Below are 12043 nucleotides of genomic sequence, written 5' to 3' on the forward strand. Positions count from 1 at the left end.
GTGAGTCTGAGAAGATTTTACCATGAAAACATTGCTCACATTTCCATAGCTAACTTTGAGGCAAAGCTCATATCACATCATTTCCATTCAAAACTTTTCATTTTCTACTCTAAACTTTTAATCAGACTAACAATAATTTTAAATCATTCTCTACGTTTACTTTCAGATTTATACTATGTCTTGACTCAAAATATGCAATTGCTCAGTACTTTCTCCTATGCATGCCTGAAAGCAAAAAAAAGAGGCCAAAATTCTGGAGAAAAAAAGCTAGCATATACTAATCTGAAGCAGAACCTGGTATCATCTTTTTTCACTGATACTCTGGGAAATCTTTGTAGAACTGTCTAAGCAGCAAGCTGTCCAATTGGATATAAGTGGAGAGAGCAGGCTTTGGAATAACAAGAAAAGCTGGATGAGTATAAACATTATCTGGATCCATCGATCCTGCAGAGCTTCATCAAAAATTCAACCAGAAACAATATTACTCAAAGATCTTTTACTCTCAGATGTATACATGCATCAGAAGCTGACAACAGTAAAAGCAGCACTCCTCCTCCTTTCTTTCCTCGTGCATGTACACAGTTCTTCTTTCCAGGACTTTTTAAACACTTTTTAAAACTAAAAATCTCGCTGCATATGGAAGAAATTTTTGGTGTATGCTTTTTTCTTTGAAAACACCGCTGTGAGATAAAATTCACTGTTGTTAAATAAACAAATATTTATAATGCTGAAAATACCGATTACTTTTTAGAGTTCTACAGTAGCTGCACGTGACGGAAGTCAGACTCACTGTGCATATTTGGTGGCTTAAGTGTTTAAAAAAACCCCAACATAACCAATATATATTTTCAAACATTTTTGTCAGATGCTTCTAGAAATTGATTCTGTTACCATACTTCATAATTCATTCTGTACTCAAATTCTGTGTGCAAGCAGTGAAAGCTGAACTATGGAGATTTTCAGGGAGACTGCTGCAGGTCCTGCTTCAGAGCCATTTGTGGATAGTACAAGTTAGAGCTGTAACAGCTGTACATTTCACCAGGGATGACACTCCAGTGGATCATCAAATCAAGGGAGTCTCCTATTAGGGAAGGACGAGGTACAAACACACATTTTTTGATCATGGTCAGTTCCAGGAACAGACTTACTGTGAAAGAAGAAGCACGAAGAGAGTATCAGGAGATTAACTACCTTAGTAAAGACTGGAGCGGGTATGTTCCTTGTTATGTGACAGGGTACAAGTATAGGCCTTTGAAGACCTCTCTGGATACAGCCATTTCCATACTTGTGTTCTGAATTTTCACACAGACATTTTTTCTTCTTCTAGATGATACAAAATAGTTATAATTCTAATTCTCTTTAGCTCAATCCTTTAACTCTGTACTACTTACCACAGAAATTTCTTCAGGCCAGTTAAACATGCATATGCAAAGCAAAATATAGGAATGATTAGCTCCTTTGCATTGATTACATCCTGTTATTTATCATACTTTCTGATAGATACTTAAGTCATGCCATAGCTACATTGTTCCATGCTTTTGGACACATATGCACCCTTCTGTGTTTTGAATAAAGCACGCTTACATCTTCTGAACTATGCTGTCTTATGCAATTAAGCCAAACAATCTGGGGTATGCTGTCAGCTGACAATGTCAGCACAACATGCTAGGCAGGTTATCAGTTGAGATGCAGGAGGTGTATTTGAGAAACTACCTTCAAAAGGCAGTATGTTCTCACTGGCAATATTAAAGGTCTATTTACACAAATAACACCTACTTTTTGTCCATCTGACTTCAAATATTGTCATGCCTAAGTAGTCCTAAACTGGCATTCTGGACTGTAGACTCTAACTATGGATGCAAACACAATGAAGTACTCAAACAGTGGAAAATAGAGGGAGGAAGGGGAGAGCCTAACACCATGCAGCAGTTTATACTTCAGTGTAAGCACATCTGTATATAGACACACAAGCATATACATAAAAATTAGACAATTATGCAATGCTTCAGTGTATTTATTTTCAAAATTTAAGAACAACAATTTCCATTTATTTGTGCAAATTAAAATATTGATGTCTTCTGATGAGAAGTATTACATTGGTAAAGATGGTTAAAAATCAGATCTACACTCAGGTGGATCTCATCTGACAAATAATCAAAAATGTGGCTGCCTTGGTGGTGACAGAGAGTAGGAACTGAGTATTACCCCCAAGTAATACCCAAGTATTACCATGACTACCTTCAGAGGAAGTATTGACACAAATGATGTTTCAGTTTTGTCTTGGTATTACAGATTTTCTAATCTTATACTTTCCTTTGTGTGGATTATTTAGGGACTATGAGTACAGGGGAGCTGCAGTACAACAGGCCTGCTTTTTCAAGACAAAAAAGGCTGTATTGTTATAAAAGCTCCTGGTTAATGCCAAAGATAAGTAACTGGCAGCTGGTTTCAGAAATAAAATAGCTTTTCATCAACTTACATAACAAAATGTCTTATTGATAATGCAAATTGAACTTTAAAAGGGAAAAGGAAATTCAGTTTATCCTGTCCCATAACTGCCACATGTAGTTTCTCACTGTAGGATGACACCTATAAACAAATTATAAAATTGAGTAGATTGTTTAAAAGTACACAAAATAAATGTAAAAATGAGGATTTTTTTTTATTGATGGACAAGAAAATGGGCCTTTAGAAACCAATCAGCTCATTGAAACTTAATATTCTCAATGAAAATAATGCATCTGTCTCTTTAATCTCTTTAATAGGCAATGATCCAGTTGCATTCCCTAAGTGGCTCAATTCTTATGGATATTGAGAAGTTAGGACAGCTCAGTTTTTCTCCACTGCTAACTACCAGGACCTTACTTCACATATGTAGTTTCACTGCACATTACCTTAATACAACAGACGTCAAAATCTTCAAGAGAGTCTGGAGGAGAGAGGCATATGGGTCATTTACAGACAAGGTTGCAGAATGAAACAAGTAGAATGACTAAAATAATACAGATCTTATTTGTACCAGATTGGCAATTAGCTAAATTAAAATAATACCTTGCTGGTACATTTTTCTATTTAGGAGCAGATCCAACAGTAGGACTTAGATAGCTGTAAATTATTTACTTCAAGGTTTGTCAGATATGTGGCCTCTGAAGTGGAATCCAAAAACTTGTTATGCACTGAACAAGTCCAGTACTTAATAAGTGTAAATTGCTTCAGAAGAATAACTCGTAGAGCTGAATACTAGAAAGTTATAATGGAGAAGATAAACTGACCTAGAAAAAAAAAGGGACAGCTCTGGGTTCAAGACTTCCTCTCCCAGGAAAATCTTGTTACTTAAAGCCAGTACCTTTAAATGAAAACAAATAAAACATTCTAGGCAACAAGGACTTCAATTACCTAGGAGTCCTAGCTGCTAAACTAAAGAGTCATATTCCCCCCCAGAAGCTCTACTTCTAGTGCCAGATCTTGGGAATCAGATACACATGCAAATTAATAGAGCTCATTAAGTTACCTTCTATCAGCTGAACCATGGTAACCAGCCTGGGGTACTCTTCTCCTGTGGCAAATGAGATATAAACACTCAGTAACTCACACCTGGTTTCTATACTTCATGCGACTTAGCTGCTTGCTTTTCAGGCCACAACAGTCCAGGGCATACACGGTGTACACATATTCTTCAATGGTGCCTCTCAAAAAAACCCAAACCCAACAAACATACAAGAACAAAACCAAAGACACTAGGTACTTCCGTGGTTAAAGAGGGATTCCCATTTGCATTTAAATTTTGAACTCAAGTATTTTAAATATCAAGATCCTTATCAGGAACCCTTGAGCCTTACTAGAGTTTAGCGAGAGTTCACAAGGATGAAAAAGGGAGGTTAGCGGGGCCTGAATGGCTGGGAGAAGAACTCGACACCGCCCCAACTCAGGGCAAAGCTGCCTTTTCCCGGGGCACGTTCCCCGCACTCCCAGGGCCAGGACGTGCCCCGAGACAAAGTCTCCTGCGCCACCCGATGCAGGGCCGCGGCAAGTTCGCAGACAAAGAACGGGACGCGCCGGTGTCCGTCATGCCGGGGCGCTGCTGTCTCCCGCGGGACGGCGGTGACCGCGGGGCTCCCGACCCGCCAGCTGCCCCGCCAGGCTGCGGGGACGCGGCCGGAGGGCCCGGGAGCGCCCGTCCCCCGCGGGGCGTTGCCTCCTGCCTCCACGCCGGCCGAGCCCGCGGGCGAAGCTCGATGGAAGCAGGCGGACCCCTCTTGCAGCCTTTCCCCCGCTCCTGCCCGCCGTCCTGCCCTACGCGCTGCCTCACCGGGCGCTTCCGTACCGGATCCGCAGCCGCGGCCTGCCCGGCCCGGCCCGGCCCGGCGGGCAGCGCGGCCAGGGTTAACCCTGAGGAATGCGGCGGGAGGAATGTGCATGCAGATGAGATGGATGCTAATCTCATGCTAATGAGCGGCAGCCGTGGCCGCCCGGGGCTCAGCCGGGCTCCCCGCGCCCAGACAGCAGCTGGGCTCCGCCAGCAGCCCTGACCCGCCGCCGCGGCGCGGGCGAGGCGGCAGCCCGGGCATGGTGGACTGAGACCCGGCCGCGGCACAGGGCTTCTCTGGGCTCCCGCGAGCCCCCACTCCCGGCCCCTTCTCCGGCCGTCGGGGCTTTTCCCGCTTCCCGTCTTTCTTTCTGTTCCTATGGAGCAGCTACCCCCGCCGCCCGACCATGCCTAGGAAAGCGGGGAATGGGCAGCTTCCCTTACCCGATGGCTGGGAGGAGGCGAGGGATTACGACGGCAAAGTCTTCTACGTCGACCACAACACCAAGCAGACCAGCTGGATCGACCCCCGGGACAGGTGGTGCGCGGGCAGGGAGGCGGCGAGGCCCGGGCGGGGGGTGAACTCGGAGCGGCCCCGCCGGGGCAGCCCCGGCGCGGAGGGACGGGCGGGGGGCGCGCCGGAGGGCCCCCTCTGGGGACAGGGAGCGGGGGGGGCAGGAGAAGCCCCCGCTTGCAGCCGGGCACACTGTGCCCTCCTTCCTACCGGCATGGGTACAGCCTGGTTTCTAAGCCCGTGGCGTGACTTGGTGTTGGGGCGGGGAGGGAGAAGCCTGTAGAGTTCCTCCCGGAGCGGCCGGGGGTCGCTGGCATTTGGGGAGTTCCCGACAGGTACCAAAATTTGCGAGTCCCTCCCAAATCGGAGGCGCTGGGTCCTCGCCCTCCCTCTCCCCGGGGCGCTGCCGAGCGGGGCTGTCTCCTCCCTCCAGGCTGGCGGAGCATCCCGGGCGCCGGGGCCTGCCGTGTGCCCCCCGCTGCCCCCCCTGCAGCGGTGTGCGGGGCTGCCGGAGGCCGCGTGTGCTCGCTAGGCCTCGGCAAGCCCAAATCCGCTCAGCCCCCGCCGGCCGGAGCCCGGCGTGTTCGCAGCCCCTCCCGGGACTGAGCTCTGTAAAACTCCCGTGGAAGTGCTTCAGCGAGTAAAGTACCCTGCACGAAGGCTGTTTGCCCCGGCGTCCCGGGGGCAGGTCTGCCGGCTGGACGGGGATGCTGGCTCTGTGGGTCGGCTTCAATGACTGTTTTTAGTCGCTGGATCACAGGCGCACAAGATACCTGTTGCAAAACATATATTTTGTCCGAAGTGGTGCTGAAAATAATTAAACGCCAAAACTTTGTGCATATTATGAAATACAATGTTGCAATTGAAAGCAGCGCAGTCTTATTAAAAAAAAAAAAAACCCACAACAAACTTTTAACAGACATTATACATTTATGAAACAAGGAGCAATGAATTATAAATGAAGGTCTTGGTTTATATTTCTCAGGTGTACTGAGAAAAGGTAGTTGTGAGGAAGCTTGCTGGCTGCAAGTTGCAGAGGGAAGTTTTGACGAGCATCGTGTGTAAGGCCTACTGCTCAATCTTACTTGCTATAACAGCAAATTCCAGTAGTGGCAAACTTCATGCTTAAATTCCTCTGTACTTCACATCATGTTAATTACCTTGTAAATATTAGTGAGGTGATAAGGTATACAGGACAATGTTATTCATTACACCTAGTATTCTTGGGTGATTATTTTTTTTTAATGCAGGTACTATAAAACTTCTGGCTTTACTGTCTCTAGAAATAGTGGATATGAAGTTTTGTTTAGTTTTAGACCTTAAATGTGTGTTTTCAAAGCAGAATAGAAGATAGTATGATTGTGGGGTAAAGCAAAATGTGGAATGGAGTGTACTTGTTGTAATACTGCCTCAATGATTATACTACTAATTTAATTTTTTAATACATTCTGCAGTCCTGAAAAGTGCAAGAGTATTCATATTTGATCGTAAATTTTGAGTCTGCACTCTCATTAACAGAATAGACAGTGACGTAACACTTGTGTGTTTCCCATCCTATAGGGATAGGATAAGTATTGTTTCATTTATATCTTACAGGTGAAAGGGAAACCAAGTCTTGAGACTTTACCTCCTTGGTTCTCATTACAGGTTATAAAGACCTTTTTCAGAAGAGTAGTGTTTGAAATAATTGTTAACCTGTGTCAGTCATGCAAAACAAATAAAAAGGGATTTTGCCCTAGGTCCTTAAGAGAATTCATGCTTTAGTGTACATGGCTCAACTGTGAAGCTGAATTGCCTGCACAGAAGAGAGACTGACAAGCCCATTTGATGTGCAACTTGCAGTATTTGTATTTGCAGTCTGTATTTCTATTGGTGACCTGTTTCAGAAAACATAATAAGAAGTTAATCAAAGTCTTGTGATGATTTTGCTTTAGATTCAGTTTTATCCTCCATGTATTTAGAGAATATACACTTGGAAACCATACAGGACATAATTTGGGCTTGCTGTCAGAAAAGTTGAAAAGTGATTTTCCAAGTTTGTCAATACAATAAAATCTGAGTTCATGCTGTTTCTAAAACTTACATTAAGTTATCAAAATGTAAGTAATGGATTCTAAAGAATGACTGAAAACACGCTGCCTCATCTGATGATAGTTTAGGACTTTTTTTTCCCCCAACTATTTTCTCTCATAGACATCATAAAGTTTTCATGATGTAGCTGTGGAATATTATAGTAGATAGGCTTCTAAATTGTTTCATTGGTAAAGCAAGTGAAAAATAGGTAAGATTTTACAGACAGTATTCCTTCTGATGTTGTTACACTGCATTCCCTGGATGATTACGTAGAAAAGGCATGCTTGATGTTCTAAAATAATCTTGATTTAGAAGATACAAATACTGAAGACTAGTGCTGTGAGACATTAGCCATATGTTCGTAAATTGCCAGGTGTATTTGAGCACAGTTAGGAACGTCTTTGTTACTAGTTTAAAATATTCACATCTAGAAATAAGAGGACAGTTGAAAATGCCATATTTGAAAGCTTCTTGGAAAATTGTATTTGTGGTTGTTGGGTTTTTAAAATATTTTCCCTCATGTTCTTTTCTAGACTGTTCTGATAGTACATGTATTTGTTACTGCTTAGATGGTGCTGGTCTGTTAATATAATTACAGCGTTGTGTACAGCCATGGAAAAAAAACTTCAGCTGCAAGCTTAGGACTCGCTTTTCAGTTTTGCCCACTTTATGTATCTGAATAATCCCACTGATGTTAGAGAATCTGACACTTTCAAGGGCAATAGTGACTTAACTTGTGTTTTAGAAGTGTTGTGGAAGCTCGAGGGTCTTTAATGTTTTGCACTGTTCAACAGTGATTTTCTGTCCAAACACTTACTGTTCTGTGCTGATTTGTTTTGTAGGCTGGTGGCCCAAAAGAGAGGGCACTTTAAGATATATAATGAGAAAGAGAAACAAAAAAGGCAAGAATGTGAGAGTTGTAGTACCATTTTCACTCACTAAACATATAGATGTGATTTCTTTGTTTATGACTCCCTCAAGCTACAGCAAACTGGGAACTTGCTGGTCATGACAGTTCTTCTGGAACTGGCTTATTGTAAGAAGGGAAATAGCCCAAAGTATCAGTTGTATCCTGCTACTACTTGATGAAGATATTAAAAGACAGCTATGGACTGAAGAGGGTGAAACGGATGAAAAGGGGGAAAAGGGTTAGAGGAATGCATACTCTTTTTTGAAGTTCCCTTGAAACTCTTTCAGGTTCTTGGGATACTGATTGAGGTATTGCTTTGGGGTTTTTTTTCTGATAATTAATAGGGGTTTGGGGTGGGACAGGAATTTGAAAAGGAAAATTTTTCTTTTTTTTCTGTCATTCAACACATTTGAAGTAGGCCTCGTGTTTGTTATATTCCTTAGTGGAACCAACAGAGTAATGCATGAAGGAGGAGTGAAATGGGAGATAGGAATCTCAGTAATCTGAATTTTTCAGCAGCTGGATGATGCTTGGTTGTCTTACCATAAATTTAGGGTTTCTCATGTCTGGGTTTCTACATAATAAATAGTCCAATGCACACTGCTGATCACAATTGACTGAAAACAGATGATTTTTTTTATAGCTTGCCTAAAACGAGTTCTACATCACAAATTCTGAAGCTGTGAGTAATCTTCATTTTAATCTTTATCTGCACTCCTGTCCCTCTCCTGTCAGTGGTAAGGAATGAGATGCTATGAAAACAAAACTATCCTTTCTGTTCTCACTTTGCTTTCTACTGAGGACTAAAATATTTAAAAAATGCATTTGTAATTTGAAATAGTTCATAGTATACTTCTGCTAAAATGTTTTGAGAGTACTTGCTAACTGTATAACTAAGAAAGAGCTTGAGAAGCATTGGATGTGCAGAAACCAGAGAACTTTATGAGTTAGATTGTGAAAGAGTTTGCTTTGTGAATAGGGAATGCAGTTTCCATTGCTGCTTTCAGCGTTTGGGGAGGTGAAAACACTACAATTTTTTGCATGGGATTCTGTAACTTATGCTAGATTTGTCTGAATTAGAAAATTTACTCGGTTTCAGCAATTAAATGTCACTTGCCCTTTTTCCTTAGAAAAGAAGGGCAGGTTATTCCTTACCTTCTCACTGGAGCTTGCTTTCTCTTGTCCTGTGAACAGCAGAGACTGTGAGGACTGAAGATACTGAAGCTGAAGTTATTTGAGCTGGGGGACTTTCATCCTGTCTCATTCCTGAATACTACTGTAGCTCAGGGGTGCATGGTAAAAGACTTTCAGTCACAGCAGGAATTGGAGTCGTATAAGACACTGGGCTCCTTAAAGGTAGCAAATAAGAGGCAAGCTGAAATCGAATAACATGGTGAGAGGCATCATCGGAGACTCAAAGATACATTTGGATTGATTCTTTCTTACCTGTAAGAAAGCTGTGCTGTGACAGATGAGTAAAATAATAAGTGTTAGTTATTACAGTTTGGAAGGGATTGATCTTAATTCTGTTTTAAGTGCTAACCTCATCATTGATGATTTAAGGTACCACTACAGCAACTATCTGATAAGGCCTTTCTTTAGGCTGCTGCTTGCTAAGAATGAATTTAATGGCAAACCATCACTAGTTTCTCACATCATTTCTCATTCCCTTCTGATCTTCCCTTCCCTTGTTTGCTAGTAACTGAGGAGGGCGTGACGGTTTTTCATTTTAGATGGTGTGGAGCTGCCAAATGATTGTTTCAACATACTTTATGATATTCAAGCTTTGATAAGCAATGGTCAACTTGCTCTTTTGAAAAGTTAGTAGAGAATCCTTTAATGGCACTCCAAGGTGTGCAGCTTGCAATAATGTGTAGTGAGAGAGGGCAATATTTTTTCCCCAAATATCTGGTTTTTATCCCAATTCTACATAATTTATTCCTGCCTCCATGTCTGCTCAGGGATGCACATGCTCCCTGTGAAACAGTCTAGGATCTCATTCTGATTTCAGTGACAGGTTGAGAACTGCTTTTACTTAATTGATCTATGTATTTATTCAAAATGAAACCCATGATGCAGGTACTGAACATGCAATGAGAAACTAGCTGTGTCTGAAGTTCTGATATCTTCATTTGTTTATCCAGTGTAAAGTAGAATTCTAATATTGTGGTGCTACTATAGCTGTGATAGCATCAGACAGTGTTAAAATACAAAGTGATGGTGTATGTGGGTTTTCTAACCAGTCTGTCATTTGCATAGGGCTGTGTATTGTTGATTCTAGCATTAGTGAAAATGGCTGTGGTAACTCCGAGATAACGCTTTTATTCTTTATTTCTCTGGGAGTGATAGAGCTGCATTGTGTCTTTCATCTTGGAGCATGTGAAGTTAACAAGTCAGGAAATGATGCAGAGTATTTGCTTATGTGCGCAAAGTATGTACTGCTGGTCACAGCCAAGAACTGTGACCTGGTATGTAAAGTGGGACAAGTGGTAAAGGCTGTGGTTTATCCAGACCTATGTCTAGTACTTGCCTACCAGAGCTATTTTGATTTAAACCTATCTTGACTTACAATATAGTTGTCATGCACAACATAAGACTTAATGAGAAGTTGTACAAGTGAAGGAAAATAGCAAGAGTCAATGTATATATCAAATATGAAAAATTATTTATAACTTTAGAGATCTGTACAGATTGCATTACGAGTACTTGATTTTTTTTCCAGTTAAATAACCAGTCTTCAACTGTTTGGTTAAAATTCTGTGCTTTGAACATGAACATGATGAAGGTTATTAGAATAAGATAAGAGGATTTCTCTAGTTCCACTTACTAACGTTTGTAACATCAAGAGATAAGTTGAATTTCGTGAAAAGGGTTTTGTTTTGGTTTCTTGCTACCTTTTTCTTTTTAGCCTAGAAAAGTGTTACAGGTATTTGTGATTTAACAATTTATACATTACACAGATGACTGAAAACTGGACTACTACTCCTGGAAGTAATGGAAAAGATTGAAAATGGACAAACATATTTACATACAGTAATATTTCCATGGTGATACGCTTTCAGAAAGGCAAGAATAGAAATGATGCCAAGATTCCACAACTGTTATGCTGTGGTGTTTAAGTTCTTATGAATTTAAGCAACCTGGAATGGAACTAGAAAAATATTTCAGGAGGATAATGCAGCCTACTGAGTCGAGACTGGCATGGTTCTGCTTACATGTCTTCCTGCCACCAAAACTGACCCCAGGAAGTGATTTGGCTAAAATGAAATCCCTTGTTTTTAGGGTTGTTTTCCAGCAGAATCAGCATGTTGTGTCACTGACTGGGTAGTAATGCTAGTGTGAGCCAGGAGGCAAGTCCAGAGCTGGTAGCCAAAGGGGAGAATGGTGCTCTAGAAATCAAGGTGCAGATCAATCCTAGTTGCCATGGAACTATTGTCTTAGGTGTCCATTTCTTTTGTTGAGTGTCTCCATTGTTTTCTTGTGCATGTCTTTGTGTTCATCTTTGCTAGGTGAGCTAGTAGTAAAACTGTCACAGGTGTCCTGATCCTAAATATGTTTTCTGTCACCAAGAAACCCTTATGATGTTGCAGTATTTTTTACTGATCTTTAAAATGTTTGTTGCTGTGAAGCTTGTGTTGAAGAGGAATTTTGTCATTGCATGGTTGCAGAATTAGTTGATTTTTGGGAATGTGCTGCTGTTGACAATATGCTTATGAATAGCTAATTTCTACTGTTTATGGAAGTAGGTAAGAACTTCTTTGATGCATTTTGTTCCTAATTATTCATAAAATGTGTTTTATGCTCTGGTGCAAAGTGTCTCACCAGAATAATGGCGTAATTCAAGATTTTTAATGTCTTACTGTGTAAAGCAAACTGGAGCCATTTGTCCTCATGTATTTGAGGTCACCATCTGTATGGACAGATTGACTTGTCCTTCATTTGGAAGGAGCAGCTATTGGCTGCAAAGAGAAGTTATACAGTAGTTGTGGTTTTCTCTTTTGTGTTTCTTCAGTAATTTGAAGGGATTTGCATTCTGGGTGTTGGGTTTGGGTCTTTTTAAATAGCACATATTCAATATTGATGAATATTGTTGCTCTTCCTTTTTCTGTGCAAAACCATTAATGATGGTGAAGTTCCTACCTGATGAAGTCAATCTCTGACTCTTGTTTTTAAAAGAGCTTCCTGGGGGAGAGATTCCTTTTCTCTCTTGTTTAAGCATACTTTTAAAAAGTTAATTTGC

At 41.5% G+C, this 12043-nt stretch overlaps 1 protein-coding gene across 1 annotated transcript in view; it reads left to right on the plus strand.

Moving 5' to 3' along the window:
• Positions 1-4713: 4713 nt before the first annotated feature.
• Positions 4714-12043, plus strand: part of WWC2 (WW and C2 domain containing 2) — a gene marked incomplete at both ends in the record, with an annotated part of 93736 nt that continues 86406 nt past the window's right edge. Inside the window, one exon of the mRNA XM_082282650.1 lies at positions 4714-4847. Coding sequence (XP_082138776.1) covers positions 4714-4847 — 134 coding nt within the window. The remainder of the gene's footprint in view (positions 4848-12043) is intronic.

The sequence above is a fragment of the Coloeus monedula genome, assembly GCF_965178545.1.
Source record: "Coloeus monedula genome assembly, chromosome: 5".
NCBI classification, from domain to species: domain Eukaryota; kingdom Metazoa; phylum Chordata; class Aves; order Passeriformes; family Corvidae; genus Coloeus; species Coloeus monedula.